The sequence below is a fragment of the Nyctibius grandis genome, chromosome Z (genome assembly GCF_013368605.1).
Source record: "Nyctibius grandis isolate bNycGra1 chromosome Z, bNycGra1.pri, whole genome shotgun sequence".
Lineage (NCBI taxonomy): Eukaryota > Metazoa > Chordata > Aves > Nyctibiiformes > Nyctibiidae > Nyctibius > Nyctibius grandis.
This window is the reverse complement of record NC_090695.1, coordinates 23,974,220-24,000,617: the sequence shown is the minus strand read 5'-3', so window position 1 is coordinate 24,000,617 and position 26,398 is coordinate 23,974,220. Positions and strand designations below refer to the sequence as shown.

The window sequence follows — 26,398 nt, the reverse complement described above, 5'->3', positions numbered from 1 at the left end:
CATCTCCTTCTACATCACCAAGCTATAGGAGGTTGGGTAGCTGTTTTCCTGATTCCCATCCCTTGCACACAAACAAAGATTATGCAAAGGTGACTTTTATAGCCTTTTTGTTTAACAGAATCTTTACACTAATCCTTATCGCTCTTTCAAATATCTACAATTATTTCTTCGATCACACTTAAACTTCAGTTCTTGTCTTCAACATTAGATACATTTTGCTTTACCTCCCAATCAGGTATATCCAAATGAAATGTGATGAATATTACCATAATGCTACCAGTTCTTTAACTCTGGAAAGTTAAAGAACTCATCAAACCAAAAATCTTACAAGCCTGACAATTATTTGGGTGAAGATTGAAACTGAAAGGAGAAAATAAAGGCTCAGACCACATTAAGCAAAAAGATGAAAGAAGAGTTGAATCCAAATTGTCGATGTGTGGCTACAAATGAATACACATTTGACCAGCACTGATATTCAATTCTGTCACAGTACAGTATATCACGCAACTGGGACTTTCAACATACAGAATCACAGAATCACAGGATGTTAGGGATTGGAAGGGAGTTCGAAAGATCATCTAGTCCAATCCCCCTGCCAGAGCAGGATTGCCTAGACCATATCACATACGAACGCGTCCAGGCGGGTTTTGAATGTCTCCAGAGAAGGAGATTCCACAACCTCTCTGGGCAGCCTGTTCCAGTGTTCGGTCACCCTCACCATAAAGAAGTTTTTCCTCCTATTTATGCGGAACCTCCTGTGTTCCAGCTTGCACCCATTGCCCCTTGTCCTGTCAATGGATGTCACTGAGAAGAGCCTGGCTCCATCCTCATGACACAGGTTAGGATTTTAATATGTGGAAGGTAGGCAAAAACTGTATGACTAAAGCAAGTGGGAGTGTCAGTAAAAGTCTGATTGTTCAGCCCTGAGCTGCTGCTCTCCTGCACTGTCAGCACAAAAACCTTCCATAGCCCCAGCTAAACATCCTCACATTTGACGAGGTGGCTTCTATATTCCTGCTGCTTGCTCAGCAGTGTTGCTCAAAGGCAAACCAGAACACTTCGCAGGGCACGTGTCTGGGTTTGAAACAGACACCGCAGTTAGATATGGAACAGCACAAATGAAACTTACTTCCACTTTTTTAATCGCTTCTGATAAAACTAGAGTTAGTCTTTTCTTTCCATATTTCAACTGAAACTACAGCTTTGCTGAATGACAAGCTGCCTCCCCTCTGTGGAAAAAGCATAGCTTCCTTCATTAAACTAGTTGGATAAATCATGATTTTGCCAGATTACTGGGGTAATTACGAATTTTTTTCTGACAAAGACACTAAACTTCAGATGCCTCTAGAATCAGACCAACATTTTAATACTTGATGATGAATATTTATAACGATTATTTCTCCAAACAAATGGAAGTTATGTACCTTACATCTACAGGACTAAATGTGTTATGGGATCAGGCACTGCAGTGCCACCAAAGTCCTTCAAAGCTGCTGTGCAATTAGGTAATCTGTACTTTTCTGTAGCAACATACTATAGAGCTACTTAAATTTTCAATTTGCTAAAACGTTTAGAAATAAACAAAAGGTAATATACAAAACATATACAAGATTTATAACTTCAGCTAATCAATCTTTACTCAAACTTTTTGTTCTTCCATTTTCCACACAGGACATGATGCCCTCCCAATCTGAAAGTTCCAATTACAGAATCACAGCATCAATCAGGTTGGAAGAGACCTCTGGGATCATCGAGTCCAACCATTGCCCTGACACCACCCTGTCAACTAGACCATGGCACTAAGTGCCTTGTCCAGTCTTTTCTTAAACACATCCAGAGATGGTGACTCCACCACCTCCCTGGGCAGCCCATTCCAATGTCTAATAACCCCTTCTGTAAAGAAATTCTTCCTAATGTCCAACCTGAACCTCCCCTGGCGAAGCTTGAGGCTGTGTCCTCTTGTCCTAGCGCTAGTTGCCCGGGAGAAGAGGCTGACTCCCACTTCACTACAACCTCCCTTCAGGTAGTTGTAGACTGCAACAAGGTCACCTCGGAGCCTCCTCTTCTCCAGGCTAAACAACCCCAGCTCCCTCAGCTGTTCCTCATAGGTCAGACCCTCCAGACCCTTCACCAGCTTGGTCGCCCTCCTCTGGACTCGCTCCAACACCTCAACATCTTTCTTGAAGTGCGGGGCCCACAACTGGACACAGGATTCAAGGTGCGGCCTCACCAGTGCCGAGTACAGAGGGACGATCGCTTCCCTAGACCAGCTGGCTACACTATTCCTAATAGAGGCCAGGATGCCATTGGCCTTCTTGGCCACCTGGGTACACTGCTGGCTCATGTTTAGCCAGCTGTCAGTCAGCACCCTCAAGTCTCTCTCCGCCAGGCCGCTCTTTAACCACTCTTCCCCCAGCCTGTAGCACTGCATGGGGTTGTTGTGGCCGAAGTGTAAGACCCGGCACTTGTTCTTGTTGAACCTCATGCCATTGGTCTCGGCCCATCTATCTAACCTGTCCAGGTCCCTCTGTAGGGCCTTCTACCCTCCAGCAGATCGACACTCCCAGCCACCTTGGTATCATCTGCAAATTTGCTGAGGGTGCACTCAATCCCTATGTCTAGATCATCTATAAAGATATTGAACAGCACCGGCCCCAGAACTGAGCCCTGGGGAACACCGCTAGTGACCGGCCGCCAGTTGGACTTTCCCCATTCACCGCCACTCTCTGGGCTTGGCCAGCCAGCCAGTTTTTAACCCATTGAAGGGTCCACCCATCCAAGCCCCGGGCAGCCAGTTTATCTAGGAGGATGCTGTGGGAGACAGTGTCGAATGCCTTACTGAAGTCTAGATAGACTACATCCACAGCCCTGCCCTCATCTACTAAGCGGGTCACTTTATCATAGAAGGAGATCAAGTTGGTCAAGCAGGACCTGCCGTTCATGAATCCATGTTGGCTGGCCCCAATGCCCCGATTGTCCTGCATGTGCCATGTAATGGCACTCAAGATTAATTAATTCAGTTGAAGTAATATTATTTATAGGAGTATTAGTATTAGTTAAGTAGGCAAATAGTTTCCTTTGCTAAGTGCTCAGACAATTAAAATATATAAAAATTAGATTATATTTTATTATATTATATATTTATATATATAAATTTTAAAATCTGCTTTTGCCTATACAGAGTTGAAATAGGAAGACAACAGCTTTAAATAAGAAAAAACAATCCTGTAAAAACTCCTGTCAGTTCCTTACTCTTCCCTCTATTCTCTTCCTCTTTCAGCTTTCTCTTGTCATTCTTTCACTACCAGAAAGTATTTAGTATTCATTAAAGACACTAATAAGAACTAAGACAAGAACCTATCACTAATTACAAAGAGAAGTCATTCATTTTTCCAGAAATATCCTGATGCTGAACAAAAAGAAAATAAACTAACAAGAATGCCATAGTAACACAGTTTGACTATTTGAAATGTCCACTCAGGTATGGAAGAAACATTAAGGCTAATATGCTGGTGTTCTTAATTGGCTTAGACTGCAACATTACACTGGTCAAACACAGACTAAAAAGTACTAAGTGCTAAGTCCTGCTGGACTTGAGTGGCAATGTGAGGACTAAAGAAGCATAAGGTACCAGTTAAGCAGGTAGAGTCACACCAGTTTTTTTCTTCATTGATACAGAAATCCATCCACTGATTTTTGATCAGTCCTAGGCTAGGCTTAGGAGAAAAGCCTGTGTCCTAACAGTTGAATGAACAGTGTTTTCAAACACTCTTTCCATTTTGACATCTTAACACATCCTTTTCAAAAAAATGCAGACTACTGAATATAAGAACCTAAGGGTTTATTTTTCCATATGTTAGACTAATTAAAGCTTTCACAAAAGAAGCTTAAGTTAGTACAGAAGGTTAGAATGAACTTTCCTTGCTAATCTATAATTACTATTTGCTTTTTTTAAAAATAGTATCTATTCTTTGACGTATCTGGTACTTCCAGATCATGCCAATACTAGTGCTGAAGACCTCCTTCCTCTTATTTCTTTCCTCACACTGCTGTTTACCATGACTCCAAAGTTATTTTCATTGCCATAGTATCTACAGCTTCTCAAGGCTGGCATTCTGTTGTCTTAGTTACTGTAAAAACAACAAGGCCACTGAAAAGAAGGTATGAACTTCTACAACATTAGTTGATGTCCTTTTTCCCTCCCCTTACAATGTGTTAATGACGCTTAAAAAAAATATAAAATTAAATACCTCCCTCCCTTCCCCCTGCATACTGAGCTAAATTGAAAGGGTTTTGGTAGGAAGGGTGCTGCACCATGTGGGACAAGGTCAGGGACCACCCTGTGCAGACACAAGAATAGACCAGGATTGAGGCTGGGGAAAAAAAAAGAGACACAGGAGATGACACCTGAACAGGGGCTGGAGGAAAGGGCCACCCAAGCACAAGCAGACAGCAGACACAGGAGCAGCTATAACACTGAGGGGACTGCGGCCCATGGAGGAATTAAGGAAAAAAATAAAAGGAGCCACCACAGCCTCTGACTGCCATCTTCTGAGTGCCACCTGCAGTGAGCAGATGGGAGACCAGGAAGGAGTTCGAGAGGTGTCCGCAGGGAAGATGAGGTGTATTTTCTGTGTTTATTTAACTGCTTGTCTTCTTCTTCATTGGCAATAAACTAAATTGAATTAAAACTCCTGAATCAAAATGGTTTTGTTGTGCATGACATTCCCTCCCTGCCACAAACACAAAAAAAAGACCCAAAACTTTCTGTAACAGTCTCTTGGGTCCCCAAAGCACTCAAATACACTAGAAGTTTTAAATCTCTAAGCAGAACTAGGGGATGAATAAGCAGGTCCCGTGTGATGGGGTCCTCCTACTTAGCTCAGCTTTGATACCTCTAAAGTATCTATCAAGTGAAGAAAAGTCCATGAGAATGAACATTTATGTCAACCATTTCAGCAATTTCTATTTCCCCGTTATGGATCTTAAAAACTCCAAAGTGCGTTATCCAGACTTAACTGGTTTTGATGCACAGGGAGTCCACCTACAAAACTTTCAAGACAAGTCCAACAAAATGTGCCTTGGAAGTCCGCTTCATCACATTTGCAAGTTGCAAACAGAGCAAGATCCCACCCTTCAGATTTCAGTTTCAGAGTTTCAGAGGAAGATGATGCCTTGTGCATCCAAAAACAGGACAACATGCCTGTGCTCAGAACTGGAGTACAACCACACCCCAAGTTCCCTATCCACAGCCGAGACTGGACAAAAAGTATGCTGCCTGCAGCCCATTACAGCCACGAGCACAGCAGACCCTGCCACATGGCAGCCTTCATGTTCAGCCCACATGCTCCGGCAACCCTAAGGACAGCAAATTCTCTCAGCAGGCATCACACGCATGTTTTTGCAGATGGTAATTTTGTACACAGTGAGTTCTGAGCCCCTAATATCTGTCATCCAAGGTAATTTCTCCCCATATCAAACAACATGAATCCCCTGCATGATCTCTCAGGCACTCACAGATTATCCTCAGATTTAGGATAGGACAGAGACCTTTTGGCTTTGTCAAAATGACAGCATACCAAGACTACAGCTTTCTCCCAATGCCCTACTACAGTCTTAAACAACACTCTCCCTAGCTTGTTTTTAAAGCTGTAGCAAGCTTTTGTTCCTCTAAGAACCTTGAGGAGAGATTCCTGAAAAGAAATGAGAAGAGTGATTAAAGGTGCAGCTACAGTCAAAACTGATGTGTCAACTATGGCATCCAAATACAGCCAACAGTTTCTCAGGAGCCTGAGTCAACAAACTCTGCAAACACAATTCAAAGCAACAGAAAAAACACAGAATTTTCCTCATTTCTAAAAATGCTCTGAAGTCTGATAAATATTGTATATGACAGCTTGTGGGACAGTACTGCATAACATTGGCATCTTGTTGTATGGAAACTGTTCTGAAATAAAATCTTTTTCTGGACAGAAAGTGACTGACAACTGTCATCTTGAAATAAAAATTAAAATTATAAAGTACTTGAACAAAACATACTCAGCATACTTGTGAAATTAGTACATCTTAAGATTTTGCTTTCAATATTACATACATACAATAACAACTTTAATGTCTCAAAACAAGACCTGAGACAGTAAAAAAAGTGGAAGTTACAATCAAACAACCAAAATGAAATCTCTCCCATACCACCAGCGTTTTATCTAGTTTTACACTTAAATTCTTAGACCTGCTTTTGCTCTCATATTTTGGGTTCGAGTCAGGTTTACACAAGGTCAGCAAAAGCTTAGGAAGTTGTTCCCAAAAAGCTTGGTAAGTTTTCTGTACTCAGAAGTTAATACATGTATGCGCCTATTCACCTGTGAAGTTCAATGGCTTACTTTATGTTCTACAGCTACATAATACTGCACAGAGCAGTGTCTTCAAGCTTTTTTTCTAAACTGTTTTGTTCCCATTTAACAATCAGCTTTTAGTATTAGATCTTTAAGCACTTCTGAGTTAGCATACCATCACAAATAATACCAGCAATTTTTCAGGATTTGAAGGGAGAAAAATGATCTAGAACCTTTCATTAAATATATAAGGTTAAGTACCTTTATATCAGAAACATCATTACATATTGTAAGTTAGATTTTCAGGATCTGAAGTTTTGACCAACTGAAGTGCTTCAGCTTGAAATCAGATATTGTACAGTACTTAATGGACATAAGATACAGGCACTCAGAATAAAATCATTAGTGACCTGCTCATATTTACATTTCTACAAAATTGGTGCTTTGTCAAGGGTGATCAGCAGACAAGGCCTTGCTGATATGCCACAAAACACCTCCCGGGCCTGCTGGCTTAATCAGCTTGGCCAGTTCCAACTTTGCTTTTCCAGGGTAAGTAGTAGCCTATGTTTTCAACATTTATTATTGTAAATCTACAATAGACGTTCTGATGCCCAGTATTGCCTATTTTTCAGAAGGAAAGGTTAAAACCCCAGCCTGTAAACCCTGCCCCTTCCCCTCCACCTTTGCCCACACTACAGCATCTACGCTTCTTCATCCATGTTCTTTGCTCATTAGCTCGTCTTAAACATGAACACAGGAGGCAAGCCAAGAAAGCAAGTAACTTCAAAGTGCAGGGTGCAAAACATTTCTGAAATCAATTCCTTGTGACAATATTTTGGCACATCCACTCATGTGGATGGCATCTTTATGAGCATGTAATACTATAAAATAGTCCATTTGGGAAAAAAATGAACCACTCTCTATGTGCCAATCTCAACTAAATACTCAGGAAGCCCATAAATGAGGCCGTCTAGAAGAGGAACAGAGAGAAGAAAGGCAGACGAGTATCCTACAGGCAGGCAGTGAAAGACAACTGCAGACAGCACTTAAAATTTATAGTCATCATATAAAATTGCAAGAGTTAGGATTACCATATCTTGGGAAATAAGGCTCTTGCTATTCAACAAAACAAAACAAACCCTACACCCCAAAAAACATAATTACGAAGAGCAATGATAAAGTTCATTTAAACTCATTCCTCTTCTGAGCTTCCCATTCATAAGAGACCAGTGAAGGACAGCAGTTATTGGTAAACTTTAGCATAGTAAAGAGCTTCTTCCACAGCACAGATTTAAAATTAAGTGTAGCACAGCATAGAGATTAGAGTCTCACAAATTTAGTCTCACAAATTAACATCAACAGCATGGAAGCTGGCAGATTTAAAAAGCACAGGACTAACTAGTGCCCAGGTTCCCACTCTTCACAGAGGACAAGAAAGCCAGGCACAACGAGTTTACTGTCAGGACAGGACACTGCCTGTGCTGGCACACCCAGGCACAGGAGAACGCAGCCGGTCTTAGACCAGGACTCAAGTGACCTGACTTTAATCCATCTCTCAGATCTACCTTCTTGCCTCATTGCAAGCCGTTCATTTGACCTGACCAACTCCTCCTTGGCTCCCTCCCTCTTAGAAAATACACTATTTCACTGGCACTTCTCTTCAGGCATCTCACTGACTGCGAAACCCTAAAAACCATCAGGAACAAGGGTCCCTTAAACAGCTGTCCCCTAAACACTTGTCTCCGATACTCTTCGTTGTCCTGCTTGCCTCCATGGCCTTAATGTCACATTCATTTTGACATGCTCTGATCAGTGTTTTTATATACATACACACATATATCCACCTCAAAGATATTACAAAGTGTGTTAATAATAAAGTTGGTTACTAATTCAGTTAGCATACTTTGAGCACACCAAGCAAACAGATTCTGCCCTCAATATCTTGCAGCCCTCGCAGCCCTCCTTGGCCCTCACCATATCACAAGGCACAGAAAATGCAAAAGCACTCAGAAGCCAAGAATTGTGTTTTGTCTCATCCCATCTTCAGATGCCTAACATCAGGTGGGGAAGGCTTTAACATATTAACTTAAAATTAATGAGATTGATGGAATAAATTATTTTGGTAGGTCAGTGTTAACTTCACAGATGTTTTAAAGTTTTTCTTTTCTTGATTTCCAGAGCAAATTTGAGATATTGGTAGAGAAGACATGTGAATTCTCTCATTGCATTGCTATTTCTCAGAATACAGTGAAAATCTGAATGACAGTGTCTACTCATTTTCCTTCAAACAAGCAATGGATCATATTCACCTATGACACAGTGAAATCAGATGGGTCTTACTAGATATGCTCAATGTCCTGATCAACAGCAAAAACTCATGTTTTGCTTTCTCACAAATTGCAGAAAGCAAAAAACAAAACATGAAAATGTACGCACATTCTTCAGAGAACGAACAGGACATAGTGCACAGGATTCTGCAGTACAATTCCGCTTAGTTAGATATGCAACAAGCAAAGTCAACATGCCCTCAAATTCCTGATCAAAGCAGAACACACTGAATTACATTTGCCAGTTAAGATGCAAACTCCTATATTTGGAATAAAATAGATACTACTTAAAATTAAGGCTTATATTCTAGTGCAAGGAAAAAAAAAACAACAAAACTCTTAAATTTTTGGTATAATGGAAATGGAAGCTGCTTGCGCTAAAGAGTAAAAAAGGTACCTGGAGGATATGTACAGTGTAATGTTAACCTGATTAAAAACAAGGGGAAGAAAAATAGATAAACACTGGATTTGCTTTCACTTTTATAATTCTGTGGGTTTTTAAGAAATGCCTGTTCTCCAGTGCCCCCAGTTATTACATCGTGCTCAAGCTCTGCAGGTAGGCAACCAGCCAAAGTGTTACAGGAAACATCCATACCAAGAATTTATCACTGACTATGAAAGTCCCTCCAATACCTGCATGAAGGTCCATTCTACAGCACAGAAAAGGAACTTTGCCACACTTGCAACACAAACAGAAATGTGATGAATGAAGCCCACAGAGCACAATGTAGCACAGGAAGAAACAGTGTCATTCATACCTGTTAGGGAAAGAAGTTTAGAAAGGTCCAAAAGCAATTGATAACCAGGTTTTCTTTTTAATTCCTCTAGTTCCTCGATAATCTCTGTATAGAGGCAATCTTTCCTTTGCAATCTACATCTAAAGTCTCCCATGCAAGGGAGTTGTGCGTCAGTCAGACTGCTCTTACAGAACTCATGCAAAAACTTTATGGGACAACATAAAACAGCTTAACTGTTCAGCTTGAACTTCTACTGTTACTTAGCACAGAACTTTAACATAGTCATACAATGAGAAAGTTAGTTTCCTCCCCTCTGCACCACCAGTTTTCTTGAGTTTAAATAAGTAGACATTTTCTAGACATGGTCCTCAAGGACAGTATCTATAGTCTTCAGAATCATTACAATACCTACAGTTTTAAGAAAAAAAAAAAAAGAAGAAAAAAGAAAGAAAGAAAACCCCTACACCAGCAGAACAAGAACAGCTCACCAAATATAGAAGCAGAGAGGGTAAGAGCACAAAGTTGCTTTGGGATCCAGAGACGCTAATAGTGAGCCAGGACTCCATGCTCTGCTTTACAAGCAGGCCCAGCAGCGCTCTCCTTTCCAGGGGCATGGAGGAGGAGGATGAGGAGGAAGGCTCCAGATGGGACTTGATTTTCAATCTACTGCAATCTCCAGAATGCAAGACTATTCCCGCCCAGCATGTTTACCTTGTCACATTTCACAGACACCCTCAAATTAGTCCATGGACTCTTTGAGATCTAAAGTTCAGTAGTTTCCTTTGCTAAACAATTTTCAGTTTGTGAGAAGAGCTGTTAATGCCATTCACAAATAACTAATTAGACTGATTGATGCTGACTAAACAAGGTGAGAATTAAGCCAGAACAGATGGGGCCACTTACGTGCTGTTGCTGAGGCACAGATGGGGAAAAACAGCACCCTGCAAGCGCATGAAGACTCTTTGATGTTAATCATACTGTTTGGTGGGATGTAAGAGTCGTAAAACAGCAGTGGTAGAAGTACCACCCAAAGTAGCACATTCAAACAACTGACAGACTGAAGCTCCTTGCTTTGTCCCAACATGAAAGCACGAGACTGTCCAAAAATCAACACCTGCTGTTCCAAAGTTTGGTTAGATCAATTTAGTTGCTGTAATGAAATCCTTCAGCAGCATTGACAAGTGTCACTGTGCACAGCTAATGCAGCAAGAAGGAACCAAGAACAGAGGGTTGGCACCAGGACATAGTCACGCATAACAGAGTGGCAATCCTACACTAGCTCAAGTTCCATAAAACATGACAGAGTTCAATAAACAATGTAAACACAGTATTTTCTAATTTGACATTCAGTGTGATTTTATGTGCTCCATCAAGTCTCATCATTGCCCACAACAAGAATTTCTGTTCTGATGGCTGTATTTCTCAGGTACAAAGCAACAGAGACAAAGCGGGGGCATTTGACAATAGAGACATATGAGAATTTTGGAACCTAAAAATGAATAGAAGGAAGACAAAATCATGGAATCAATTCATCATGTGTTTCCACAGATAATCAGCAATTATATGGTAAACAGTGATAGTACTTAAAAATTAGTGGCTTTAGGTGATGTTAAGTTTAACTGCTGGTTTTCCACCATCTTTGAGAGACAACACTCAACTAATACTAGTCAAAATTTTCCTATTCTAAAGACTAGATTTCTCAGCTACTTGTTCACAACAGAAAAACCAAGGAACACATATCTTCCTCATTTATTACGAGGCACTTGGAATTTGTCTCAAACATATGTCTGTAGCAAAATAAGCTTTCCTCACTTGGCACCACAACCTTTAGCAACCCCTCCTTGTAATGCTGCTTACCAGTTTTCTTTCATTACCCTCCTTATTGGCTTTAAATTTCCATTTTGCTTCCTTGTAGGTCTTCACACAGAAATAATCACAGCCCCTTACCACTTCTCACCCCATCAACCAATTCCACCCCACCTTTTTCCACGTCTCCAAGTTACTAATTTTGACATGCCTTCTACATGTGAAAATGCTTATTTTAGTGGGCCTGGCACTTGTCATTCCTTTCATTTCTAGCTTAAAACCCACAAATACCTTATTTAACATCAAGAAGTCAGTTAACAGTCAGTTCTGATAGCTTTTACACTTAACCCTCAGAGATAAACACCCCAAAATAAATCATTAGCACAACCCGCATGCGGATTACAGACACCTCAAAGCTGAAGTCACGCTTTCACCAGCACCAGTGGAAGAATCAGAACTTACATACGGAGCGAGCAGAACGAACTAGGCTGAATAAACATGCATTTCATCACTATCACCATGAACTGATCTTCAATCAATCTGCAATCCCATTCAGACTGCTAGAGCTGCACACTAAGTTTCAAAAAGAATGACTTGTCCACATCACAGGATGAGAATTTGATTATTTCATTTGTATCAAGGAACTGAATTAGACTTCTAGAAAGGTAAACAAATTAATTTTATATTCATAAGTAACAAATCAGTTTGAATCATCCCACTGAGCACTGCAGGATCTATAAAGCCTCTCTAACTGACTTCGAGCACGCCATTACCATGCCAGCAAGTCCCTCCCCTCTGACAACCTACAGCCTAGTAAACACTATTGAACTTTGGAAGCAGTGGTTGCCTCTATATTGAGCTGTAACTGGAAGTGACAGAGCTCAGTTTCCCCGACCGTTCACACCACACGTACAGCAAACATGTTCTGAGGCTCCTCCTAAGGTAGAACACCCAAACACTGTTTCTGTCAGACCTCCAGAGCAGTTTGCCCATCAGATCACTGAAGGCATTCCTAGGACATCTCCAAATCCTGTTTCCCCCAATGGCATATCTTGCCCTGTCAGGCAACTTCCCACCGTGATGGTGACACTCACAACAAGCAGACAGGGCACAAGCTGTTTTTAAACACACCAGTATGACCACACACTGCATGGAGCAAGCAGTGCCCTGCACAGCCCACTAGAGGCCAACAGGGGAACAGATACATGGGTCTGCACAGTAAATATCAGCCAAGGGATCGTGCCAAGTGCTGTGCCATGGGGATGGGCCCCAACAGCTGCAGAGGAACGGCCTTACCTGGACTAGGCTGTCTCACTGATGAGCAGCTCATACGGAAGATGACCGTGCTGGAAACACAATGGCTGCATCAGCACTACCCGTGGCTGCTGCCATCCAAATAATGTAAAGAAACACCTCTTCACTGACAGCTTATGCACTTGCTTTGATTGCGTTGGTGAAGGCTGGTAAAGACAAACTACTTGTACTGGAACTAGATTATCAACCACTTTGCAAAGCATACTTCAAAATACAGCTTATACTTTCGAAAGGCACCTACAATGAATGTAGTTCTAACCCTAAGATAGCAGGTAGGTATCAGGACTTTACCCAGATGGAAGTTACTTTACTTGTTGGAAGTGTAATTACAGGAAGAAAATCAGGTCTCACCATTTTGACAAATTGAGCACACCATACAGTTTGTGCAGAAGTGTTGGCTCAAATGCCTGTGTGACAGATAAAACTGGAATTTTCTTAGCTATTTCACATGGAATTGGAATTGCCTACATTAGAGGCCTGTACTTAAGAGTTCAATAAAAATATTCAAGCAATAAATACATGCTACTACAGTTAGGAAGCATCTAATCAAAGATCAGGAACCAGTGCTTGTAAAGAGCTAGTTAGTTCTGTAGGACCTTTTTTAATGAACAGGAGTGATTTTTTTTTTACATGGTACCTGAATGAACTGGTAGGGTTCAATGCATTCAAACCCTATGTACAAACCAAGAACTAGAAAAGCCTCCCTTGCCCACTCCTTTGCATAAATATCAGAATAGATATTAAATGTAAGAAGCCAAGCCCTAGTGTTTCTGTATTCATGAAATAAACAGTGGCCAGAAACAAGCAGGTTTATCAGCTACTTACAGAATGCTTGCATTGCAAAGTCAGTTTTAAAGAAAGCTATATTTAAAAACATTTTACTCATGTATGCTAAACATGATATAGTCTTCCCAAACTGGAGCACTTAGGTGCTCACATGTTTACTCCCAAAAGAAGTTTAACTGAAGCATCAAATACAAATCCATGTAGCAGAAACTGCCATTTCCCCGCTCTCTAACAGGCTTTGAATTTAGAAACAGAATACATACTACAATATACAACTGCTTAACTGAGTAAATAGAATGCCATGAGTATGAAGTACTAATACCATACTTAATCGCAAAAAAATCTGAGCATTTGCAAGCAAATGAAGAGGAACAGTTCTTCAGGAAGATGAACAACGCACATGTGAGACAAGATGATTTAGAGCAAAATTTTGTATCTGTCGGTTTAAAGTACCAGTTTTAATCAATACTTAAATCGGCTCTGTGTGAAGTTTGATCATGACCACTAAATTCCCAAACCTTTGGCATACAAGCATACTAGATTATAAGCATAACGGGATCTGAAACCCTGATCTTTCTCTTTTTTCTTTTTTCTAATGGCGTTCACTAAGGTGTCAGGTGACGTAAACAGGCTGTCAAGTTCCAACGAAGAAGGTTAACTGCTATTGTGCCACTCTGGTTAGGGATATTTCTTGTTCAATACAAGCTTCTCAAAGAAGAATACTAGCTGTGTTTTTGAAATGTGAAAGATGAAACTTGACTTGGTGACCATAACCAGCAACGCTAATCATAAACTGTGTGTTATCATCAAGTTCTTAACAGCAGCGCACAGTCACGTACTTTGCTGCAAAAGCGGTATTCATGTGAGGCAGCATTCAACAATCCGGTTTTCCAAAAATCAGTTAACTTATCCTCACAATATTTCTCCTCTAAGATGAGGAAGCTAGCAGGACTTGCATAGGGTGAGGACAAAAGTCTGTATCTTAATAACTGGGTAAATTCCACCCAAATTCTTCCTGAGGAACTTCAGAAAAGTATTGCCATACTCAAGTTGCAGGATCATCAAGCCAGCAATTTTTAGGATCTAAATAGACTCATTAGGATTTGTCCACAGCCATACAGGACACCAAATCAAAGCTCTGTTCCAAGTTCCCACTACATAAATAGAATTTTCCAAGGTTGTGGAACTGTTTGGATGGTTGGATTTTGTAAAACCAGTTTGAACTTGAACATGATGTTAACAGTTAATATTCTTCCTTGACAAAATTCTCCCGCCAGGGTGTTCAATTATTCTTTTCCAAATGATTCAAGAAACATATGCAACATCCTACACATGTTGCTGTAAGTGACAACAAAGTCCTCTGAATCAGCTAAGTCTTGAGTTTTACAAAAACAACAGCCAGTGGCAGAAGTAGTAAGACAAAAAGACAAGCAAGAAGGTGGAACAGAAGATAATCTTTACAAGATGCAGACTTGGGTCCTATCTGTAAAGGCTGAGTAAGTGCAAGTGATTTGAGGATTACCTTGTCCATCTCTGAGCACTCAAGAGCAGCAGTATTCTTTAAATCTAGGGTTTAAGGTTATTACTAAGGAGCAGAAGAGGACTCTTTAAATATATTTTCATGCTAAGTGAAATTGTTCTTTGCAAGAACAATTGGGGAGGCAGCAGGTTGTTTTCCTTTGTCTAAGAGCTTTGTTCCAGAATAATATTAATTCTCAAATCCTGCTAACAATAATAGTAAGTCACAGATGTTACAGAAAAGGCTTCTACAATGCCCTTCAACCCATCCCAGTAACAGAACTATTCTAGCTTTTGTTCCAACCTGATTTTAAAAATTCATAATTAGCGGAACAAAAAGGGAGGATTTTTTTAAAAGATGTATCTCACATTTAAGGTCACCAAATACATAATCATCAGTAAAAATTATCTCAGATCTTGAGTGGCCCATTAAGATCTGTTGTAAGAGACATGGGCAGCATTTGCATTCAGATGTGAGGTAACTTAGGGAGTCTATAGAGTGTAGTGCTCACATTTCACAGAAATCCCATCGAAATGGATCATTACTTAATCATGTGCTTCAGTGCCTGTGTCTTTTTCCAGAAAGCTTCCCAAAGATCCTGGGAGCTTTACTACTGTGCATAGCCAGACATGCTGCCATCTGAGCTGTGCAGTGCCTCTGAAGAACCAAGCCTACCTAGGACTCACATCAGCAGGACACCACCTGTTCCCAAGCACTGCCAATCACTTCCTGGTAGGAACCCAGTTCCTACGTATGTCTAGATGCAGAGAGCTCTGGATGCCTGGGTAGCTGGCTTGCTAAAATAGACACAGGAAATCCTTCTATGTTTGGTAAAAGAAAAAGAACAAATATTGACATGGAAATGACATATACTCAGATGTTGAAAAAGCACTTGGAAATCAGTATCTAGAAGCTAAAAGTCAGTTAATCCAAGACAAATTGTTCCTGCCTAATTGCAGGTTAACCCTTTTAGTCACATACAAGTCAGTGAAAAATATGGCTAGTGCACAGGCATTCCAGTTTCAAAGTCAATTGGTCAAATAGTTGCTGAGGACCTCAGATACTGCACTCAATGATCTTACAACAGAGCTACATAGCATATATTATTCCATATGCTTATTTTTGTTGGCATGGAAAACACTTCATATCCTAAGAAGCCCTGACATGGCTGCACACTCCACAGTAAGTCATGTGTTGGAGATAACACTGTTTTCTCTAGTATCACACAGTATGTTCTTCTAGATTTTTGTACAGACATGCCAGGGCTAGCAGACTGTTGGAAGTGAGCATGCACAAGAAGCAGGAATTGTGAGAATACATGTTAAAGATGATTTATTTCACCAACACTTCACTGTAAGTGTTGACCATTTAAAGCTCATTCTTCAGTTTTCAAAACTCAAGGAATATCTCATTATATGTCCTGTTACACGAATAGCTTCAAGATTAACTATGGATTCAAGACTATGGCATACTATTTACAGAATAAGTCATTTAAAAGCATTTAGAAAACTCAGATTCTAAGCCCTGGCAATACTACCTGTTATGTTTTTTTACTAGGACAGACACTATCTAAAGGGGAAAAATGCCATTTCTCAACAAGCTGGGACTCAACCTAGCGGACAGTCTCAAAAAAACCTTTCCAGACTTGAGCTTCAACACTGAGAAGCAAACTCAGACAGGGATAGGCCTGAGTATGGATCTTTTTGAACACTTCCCGACAGAATAAACAGACACTACTGTAGCAAAAGGTAGGTCTACCCCACCTGTAATGACACTTCCCTTGTGCCAACCCCTGTATTTGTACAGCCATGCAGTCAGCTAAGTTACAGTACCGATGTGGCTCACTGCACAAATGTTTGTGCTGCACTAGACAACACAAAAAAGCAGCCCCTGTCTTCTGTTGTTCCCAATTTTGGTGGCAAGCTCAACGAAAATTTAACAATCAAGATGTTGACAAAGAATACAGCCAAAAAGATGCACAAAACAGTGCCTGTGAATCATTTGCATGTATATGGATGAAGAAGAAAAACCTGAGAGGAATTATGTATTTCAAGTTCTTCCCTCTTTAGTCAGTTAAAAGTAATTAGTCAAAATGAGTGATGTGGACTGCTTAAGTTAGCTAACACGGTATCTGTAGCTAAAAAAAAATAAAAAATCATGACCAGATACTGGAAATGTCAATATATGCTTGTATCTGGCAATCCAGCATCATCTATTGCATGTTTAAACAATGTCTCCCCAGACTAATTTTTTTAATGATGACTGGCATTCACCACTGCTTGCCACCAGAGAAACGTGTCAGAATGCAGTGTGTTGCCAGAAGCATATTTGTGATGCAGTTCCAGAAAATCAATACAGTATTCAAACACAGTTCCATTACTTTGCAGAATGGAGCAGACAACATTAATACCACTACCAGCGCTCTGTGTAGGTACAACAGAGCTCAACACTGCATGGTGCAAGTCCCAGGTGGAATAAAACCACAACTCCCTCTAGCCTCCTCTCCCTCCGATCTCCCTGTTCTGAACACAATACTAAGTTTGGTGGATCTCACATGGCTCAGCCTTGTAAAAAATAAAAACTAAGATACTTGCAACAGAATGGGGAAAAGAAACCTATTATCAAAATTAGATCTGAAAGTGGATTTTTCATAGTGCAATGCTTCCACACCCATTGCACTGTACCTTTAAGACTGAATACTTCTGCAAAAGCCTTGCAGGGAGAACAGCACGAAACCCTGAACTAGAAAGTATGCTCTTGTAATTTTTTTTACAGAAGCCTTTCACCTGTGTAGAGCTTTTAAATACACGTTTCAACCAAAGATGGTAGCTTTAAAACAACAACAAAAAAAAGAGAGATGGACTGAGTACTCAGATTTTTTATTTTACTTTAAATAATACAGAATACTTTGTCCCTTTGTTCATTGTTACAGTTTCTTGTTACTAAGATTATAACCACAAACTTGAGGAAGCCTGAGACTTTCTTGAGTGCAGGACTACCTCAGATACAAAGAGCACATTGTTAAAACACAAGCACACTTAATTTCTCTGTGCATCTATATACACATATCAATGTGAGCTCCGCTGCGGATCTGGCCTCAGTCTCACTGGGTAGCTCTACACCACACTTGCTCCCTTGCTAAATGCCTCTTAAACTATAACTTCTGGGCTAGAAGAGACATCAGCTTTTGGTAATTACTTTAGGCCTCAACAGCTTCAAAATTAAAGATATCTAAAAGAGCAGAACTAAGTTTCTAATCTGTATGAAGTGTTCGCATTGTTTAGATGATCACTGATCTGGAATACACTGGAAAACCATAGGCTCAGCTAAAATGATGTCCCAGGCACCTATACTAATGAGAAACTACTAGTAAACTAGTGTTACATCGTGAGATAAAGCTCTTCTCTTTGTAGTACACTAACACAGATACATAGATTTGGAAAGCTGTGATTTAAGGAGTGATCAGGTGAGAGCTTTAAACCAAATCACAATCTTAAGAGTCAATCATAAAGAATAAATGTTTTCCAACAAAATTCCCATAAAAGTGATATCTGAATTCTACGTATTGCTTTTACTAACTAGCAGGCAGGAACACTCTAATGTCAGTCAGGTGTCATTGCCTTCCCCAATTAGAAGTGTGGCCTGTTAACAGATTTCAAGCTATTGCAATCTCTACGGCTTCAAGACTGCATGTTTCCTCACATATTGGCTTGACATCTGGTTATGAGTCCTGCAAAAATAACGGGAATTGTGGTAGGGCAAGCACTGTTTGGGAGAGAGAAATCACAAGAGCACAAGCACAAAGCATTCATCTGATGTTTGCCTTGAGACACTGAGAATAAAAATAATCTCAACATGATGAATGTGAAGGACCGAAATGCTTATTTTCAGCAGAACTAGGATTTCACCCAAAGAGCTGGTCTACATCATCTTTATAATGCATGGAAATATTGAAACAGATCAATCGCAACCTTAAGGCATTACAAATAGCTTCACTACATCAGCATGGAAATCATCCCCCATGGTGTTCAGGACACACATGTATGTGTTGCCAGGCTAGAAGAGATGGTTTAGATTCTCATGCTTATTTCATGGTCATAAAACTACTGTGAGAGAAGATAACTTAAGCATGGCAGAGGTCTCCACACATTGTTGTCTGACAAAGTAGTTCATTAACCATTTCAAGCTGATCTTCATACAGTCCGTCTATGTATTTATACCTTACTAATTTTTTTCAGATCATCAAGTTTTGTGGGTGTTATCTATGGTAAGCTATGTTGATCTGTTTTTGTTATGCTCTCCATGCTGCTACAGAAGACGGCATAAACCACTTTGCTGCCATTGCTTTCACACAATAAGCACCTCATTTTACCCCTGAGACAGCAAGAAGGCCAGGAATTGCAGTAACACTGAACTACTGCCAAGAAGCTGTACCTTCTGCTCTATTATCTGCAATATTTCTGTGTCAGAGGAGCACAGCTGATGGGACTGTTGCTAAGATGAAGATTTTGGAGACCTATCATGAAGCCTTGTGGGAGGGAAAAGGACAGGCTAAAGAAATGAGCCAGGTCAAATTCAACCATCAACAATACTTCTGGCTCCTAACAGCTTTATAGTGTTCATGTCTTGTTACCCAGCTGGAGAAAGGAAACTGGAAAGTTTAAGGACAAGACTGTGGTTTGGAAACACCTAAAAAAGCAAGTCAAGAGGTAGCAAACCAAAACCAATTTCCAAAGCAAGATGTGTCTATCCCATATGTTCAAACAGTATAGACTTCGACACAATTTTAGATTTTAGAGCTTCAAACGGGCTTTGTAAAAATTATTACATCCTACAGTTTAGAATTAGCATGATTTGTCAATTCCCCTACACCTATAGTATCCTCTCTTCAAAATGGGACCCTGCATTCTGAGTGCTTTAAAGAAATGCATTTGACTATCTCCCCATCCTTCAAAAAGTATAAGACCTAGGAGTGGATCAACCAGCAACAGACATTTTCCCAACCGCCAAAAATTAAAATAAAATACTTATTTGTAAGCAACTACAATGCTATTTACATCCTAAAATACTAATCTTCCACAATATTCTCCAGCCAACTTAAGAACCCTACTATTCTAATTCTGTCATCTCAAACTGACACATATCATGACCGCCTTTATCAAGATAACATACTAAATATTGTCCAACAAAAGTGAAGAGAAGCTTAAGTCTTTATAAAGACACCTTGATTAACGTGACATGGCAGAGACAAGCACAACTTACAGAAGCTTTTGCCTTGTAATTCCTTATCATTCAGCAAGAGTGAAGGGAAAAGCTAGTAAGATAAACTTGGATACTTGTCCATGGCACAGAAAGCCATAAAGGAAAGTAGTTATGGAGAGACTACCCATTAATAAATGAGGAATTAATCCAAGAGATTAAGTTTAACAGGACACGAACTTCTCACCCCTACCAGAATTCACAGGTGTGCAGCTTCCATACTGTGTCTCGCATGAAGAGTATTCATTTCAGCCTAAGCAGTGACTACATCATGGTCCACAAACAAACCTCTAACTCCCCTGCCCCCAGCTAGAATTAAAAGCTGTACCAATGAACAGTAAAATACAGTGATGGTTTGTAGCTTCAACACAGAATTTACATGGTCAACATATACAATAATCTAGGCTACCAATATATATCCTGGATATGTTTACTTAAGATCTGTTTCATGAGGATTTTTAACGTAATCAAATCTCTCCTCAAAGAAGATTGATTGTGCAATACTGACAAATTCTGTATTTCTCAATACTGGGAATACAAGAGAGACATGTTATGAACAGAACATACTGAGGTCATCTTATTTACACAAAAATTCATGTTTTCCTGTTAAAGAATGCTATATTCTGTGTGGCCAACCCAGCAGAAGGGCCTGCACAAATAAAAGATTATATCACTGGACAGTGACTATTGATAAGAACTTGTCTTTATGCAACAGGGATGAGGAACTAGGAAAGGAGAGACAGACTGGCAGGTGAGAAGCAAGAGTGGACATCCTATGTGCCTGGCCTATACGATCCCCACAGCTTGACTCGTTTACCTTCTCCTGTCAGATGAGACACCCACAGACATGGGATACTTCACTAAGAAGGTCGTCTCCTGAACTGCTGCACCCTATAGACCATTCTCTAGTTTCAGGTTTCTCAAAACAAATATTTAATAGCAGCACTGGTCCAGAGACCAGTCACTCACAGCTTGGTATCCATCACATACACAGCGCACTATTACCTGGCTTGCCTGATAGTATTCAACGCGCTGAGCAGGCTGAACTACACTGGCAGGACAGTGAATTCTTCACTCTAACAAATGAGACTAAGAAAGCCACGGCTGGTTTGGCAAGACAATTCCTCTCCCCCATCGTAAGTTTTCTGTGTTCTACCCATGAGAACAGGTAAACTCTCCACCAGCCAGGTACGATAAGCTCATTACAAGCTTACACAGGATAGCAGTACCCATTATACAGTACAGAGACCCTTGTGCGACCAGGTACGTGGATTATCAACCATTTTGCAACTTGCTTTTAGAACACTCAATTTTAAGACCTTAGCATAGTATCAGAAGACTACTTTTACAACTGCAGTGTTCAGAGTCCAGCACACCTTGGTTTAGAAATACTCTGAAATCCAGGGGCAACTGCATTTAGATGCCAATACAAAATAGCTACTGAATCAAGACCCCTGCTCTGAAGACTAGCAAATGTCTGATACTTCACTGCAGACCCACGGAGTTGGTGTTGGCCCTGGCTTGCATGTGCTTGCTCACAGGGCACTTATCAGTAACACACACCTACATTTCTGGTTTTGCCCACCTTCTTAGAAGATGGTCTGCATAGGAACTTAATATTGCAACACCTCAATGTGTACCGTCTAAGTAGCCCTCAAAATCTTTGCCAGCAAGTTTTGTCCTGTTGTCCTCATTACACCAACAACTTCAGTATTTAAGATTATTTCAACTCCCTCTACAGACACAGATTTGTACTGTTCGTTATGCAGCTACGACACTAAAACACCAGCAGTACTGGAGCTGATGAAATGGGGGGGGGGTCTTTTTTTTTTTTGTTTAAGTCAGGGTTTTGTTTTCAGAAATGCTCAGTTTAGTTCTGGAGAAATAACATTTACTCCTCTTCAACAATTCTGTGTATTGGTAATATGATATACTTGACTGACATTATCTACAAAACTAATACTGATTTTGAGTAAATGAGAGGTTTTCCATTACTTGAATTTAAAAACCTACATAATTCTGTGTCTGCTTAACAGTTTTAAGAACATATCCCAAAAATATTGTACTATCATTTAGCCTTTTGGCAGGTTTTTGAAACACATTATCACTTTCTTGAATATGTAGATAGCTGCAAGCTCGGGTTTACTCTGTTTGGGATTTTTTATTAGTTTTTGTTTGTTTGTTTCTTTTGTTAAACGGAAGGGAAGACAACAGGAAAATAAAATCTGGCCTAAGAAGTCACTCCTTCCTACATCTTGTAGAGTGAACCTCAGTGACTAGGACAGAGACAAGGATGCAGCTGTTACCATCCCACATGCTAGGAACTTAAAAAAATGGAGAATTCGAAGTGTCCTTCATGGCTTGAGGAAAGAGACACTTTTAACTTCCGTATTAATATACCAATTTCATATCTGAATTCCTGAATGACCAAAATACAAAGGACAATTTATAACTTTTATACTCTGAACTATGTCATAAAGTCTTAGGAAACCAGTATCTTGTTAATGCATTAGAAGTCTGCCTCCACCTTGCAGTTAGCCAAATCATACCAGGTTTCTATTGCTTTTGAACATGGATGCATTTCCACTCCATTCAGAGGCTATCAGACAAGCCCAGCAGCCAGGGTTTATTTTTTCATCTCACTATACAAATTACTAAGGACACAACCGTGGAAAGTTTTTTATCTAGTAATTTAGATGCCATCAGATTCATTTTAGAGATTTTATTCCTCCTCATTTCCTTAAAATCTCAATTGGATCTCCCAATTTACTAGGGCACATGCTGTAAAGCAGATTCCCTTACAGCCTTCTTCACTTCACTGGGAAATTCACACGTTGTTTTACATCCTCTGAAGACTCCCGAAGAGTTAAAATGAGCCTTCGCTGCTCTGAAGTTTCGCCTTGTCACACTAAGCTTAAAGGAGCCGTTTTCAGGACCGACCATCCCTTAACGACCGTGGGAAGGTCCTGACGGTGGGGATCTGGAAGCCAAGACGGCTCTTCCAGCGATCCGATGTGGCTACGGCGGAAGCAACCCGCTGCAGAGCGTGGTGCGCCCCTCACCGCTTTTCCTTCACCGGGCTTATGCACAGCATCGATCGCGGCAGGATTCCTCCTCCTTGAGCACCCCGCCACCAAAACCACTCGCCTTCGTGCGCATCCAGCAGCGCCCGCTGGAAAAGCAACAGCTCGGGCGGGCAGTGGCTTCCACCCGCCACCCCCCTCCCCCGGTACGAGCCCGGCGGCCCCCGCGAGATGCTTACCCCATGGCGGCCGGCGGCGCCTGGCACCGGCAGTGCCGCGTCCCCGGGGCGCTCCTCGCCGCGCCGGCAGCTCCGCAGCCCCGTGGCGGCGGGCCGCTGCGCTGGGCTCGTCGTGCCGCGCAGGCCCGGGGGGCCGCGCCGCCGGCTCGCAGCGGCCGGGCCGAGCGGGGCCCTAGGGAGCACCCCCCGCGGGCCGCGCTCCCATGGCCGCCGGCCCCGCCAGGCGCCCGCAGGCAGCGGCTCCGGCCCCCCGGTGGGCGGGCGGCGGCGGCTCCGGGGGCAGACGGGTCCCCTCCTGCGGGTGGACGGGGAAGCAGTCACCTTCTCCGCGCGGGGCTGGCAGCGGCTGCGGCGCTTCTCGCCGGGACGTAAGCGGCCGCCGAGGGCTCCGTGCGCCTCAGACGCGGAGCGGGCTGGGGCAGGCGGTGCGCGCAGGGCTCCACGCCGCCGCTCCCCCTAGCACCCCCACCGGCAGCGTGGCGAGCACCGGTGCATTTTCCCGAGGAGGCAGAGCGAGCCGCGGCACCGGCGCTGGCATCGGGCTGCGGGCGTGAGGCAGCTAGCGGCGGGCTGCGGCCGCGCGTCCCCGGCGGGCACCGGGGCGCCGCGCTCCCACGATCCGCCCGCCTGCCCACCCCGGGCTGCGGAGATACGGGGCGCTGCTCCTCCTTCCCGCGGCGGCGGGTCTGCTCCTCGCCGTCACGCCTTCTTTTGCGGTGAGCGGGCGAGCATCGCCCCGGGGCGCGGCGGGTCGCTCACTGCCAGCGGGTGGCGGGAGGGGCTGCTGCCGCCGCCGAGCCTGAGCTGCTCTGCGGCGGGGCCGCGGGCTTAGCCCCGTCGGTGGGACGGAGGGAGGGAGCGAGCGCCGCGTCAGGCGGTGCCCGGCTGCTCCGGCGCTCCCGAGCCGCTGCCTCTGCCCGCTCGCATCCCCCCGCCTCCGCCTCACACCTCCCCCACCGCCCGCCCGTCTCCTCGCGGTGGGCAGGCGCAGCCGCCGCGCGCAGCCCGCGCCTCCGTCCTGCTCCTCCCGCAGGAAGGGAACGGACGGCGAGAGGAGAGGACAGGACAGCCGGGCCGGGCCCTACAGTCCGCCGCACACGCCGCCGCACGCGGCCCGCCCACTCCTACCGGCGGCGGCACCTGCTCGCTCTGCCTCCATCCTCCGCCCGGGGAGCTTTAAGTAGCACACGTCACCGCGCTCCCCTACGCACCGACGTCACGCACCGCTCCCGGCGCTGACGTCACCGGCGTGCGGGGGATGATGTCAGAGTGATCCACGCCGCCGGAAGTTCTTCTATAATAGGAAATGGCGGTTGGGGGGACAGCGGGGACCGGGGAGGGCTCGGGGCCCGCCGCGGCGCGGCCGCCTCCGGCCGCCTCCTCGGGGCGCTGGCGGCGGCCAGACCGCCTCCTCCCGCCCCCGCCCCCTGCGGCGCCGTTTCTGCGGCAACGCGGCGCGCCCCCTACGCCGCGCCCCGCGCTCGCCGCGGGTGGTGCGGCCCGGCACGGGGAGCCGGGGGCGCAGGCGGCGCGGAGCCCACCCCGGCGTGCGGCTGCGGCGGCTCTCCAGCCCTCTGCCCTGGGGGTGGGAACGGCAGGGCGCCCCGCTCCAGAGGCAGCGGGTCCCCTGTCCCAAACACGTGCCTGCATCCCCTTGCTTTGCAAACGCTTCAACCCCGGCAGCGTTACGGACTAACCGGGGAGGAAACACCGCAGCCATTATAAAATTGCCCCCGAAAATGTGGATTCCAGCACGTTTGTGCTAGTAGTACTGCAAAGAAACAGCCCACACTGTGAGCTTAGCAGATCCTACGATTTTTGGCTCCATTCTCCAATGGTACCGTGCAAACAGATCTTGGGTGTTGCTGCTTTTAATTCAACAGAGTAGCCCAAGCTTCCGCACCACCTACTACCTTGCTGGGCACTTACCTCATCTTAGGTTCAGCAAATACTTCAATTAACTCCCAAGTTTTCCTGAATTTATAAATGTTAGGTATAACAGCTCCTAGACAACGCCAATGGCATTGAGATGCCCCAGGTGGAACATGCATCCCAGCTCTTTGCTACTTCTAGGACCACTTCCAATTTTTTCATGGTATTTTCGTGCCTAAGCAATGTTGTAGCCACCAGAGGTGTATCAAACTATAATGAGCGTAAGAGGGAGATATCAATAAGATACTAGATGTCAATCCTCACGTAAAAATGCAAGAAGACCCAAGTTTTGGATGTTATGGCATTGTAAAACACAACAAAACCAACAATGGTATGTTCACAGCTGTTGTTATAACAAAAGTTTGTTCGTCCTCTCGTAAGATCTCTGCTACCTAGGACTATCCCAGGAAGAGGCTGGAATGAACGACAGTGAAAGGATTTACCTAACAATCTGATCTCTCCAGAGTAAGGACAGACATTTTTAAAAGTTATTTTGATTCACACACAAACATGTTTTACAGACCCTTGCTTCAACATTTTGACCTATAAAAGTAATCAGCCATGGGAAGAGTGAAGATGACAAATTAAATGTCAAGGGAAACCTTCTCCAGACAAAAATAAGCGTAAGAAACCTAGCATGAATCATTCCTAGCTGTAGCAGTGAGGCAGACTGCCTCACAAGGGAGAAGACAACAGCTTCCTCAGTTTCCCATTTCTCACACACTACTTCATAACCTAAAGAAAGGGCACTGAGCTACAAAAACTTTAGACTGAGTGGCAACAGTCTAGTTGCCACTAGTCAAGGTTTGTTGTGGGCAATGCTCGGAACATGCATAGTTATGATGAATCTGCATTACTTTTCTGGACTGCCTGTGTCGTTTCTTGGTTGGGTTTCGCTTGCTAACTCTGAAACATATGAAGCTCTATTTATTTTCCACTAAAAATCAAATTAGATGTATCGGCTTCTATCAGTAAAACTGAGGCAGTGCCCAGTGTTGGTGGGGGAAAGATGAAGACACACAACAGTTCTTTCTTCCATATGATAAGACTGAAAGAGACTATGATCAAAAATAATTTAACTAGGCAAGCGTAAACAACACACAGCTTGTAAATATAGCCCTTGA

General features: G+C 43.0%; 1 protein-coding gene across 1 annotated transcript in view; it reads right to left on the bottom strand.

The window, feature by feature from the left end:
• Positions 1-23,418, bottom strand: part of HOMER1 (homer scaffold protein 1) — a 103,348-nt gene extending 79,930 nt beyond the window's left edge. The window contains exon 1 of the mRNA XM_068423204.1: positions 23,343-23,418. Within this exon, the coding sequence (XP_068279305.1) occupies positions 23,343-23,347 (5 nt within the window). The 5' untranslated portion in view covers positions 23,348-23,418. The remainder of the gene's footprint in view (positions 1-23,342) is intronic.
• Positions 23,419-26,398: the final 2,980 nt, after the last annotated feature.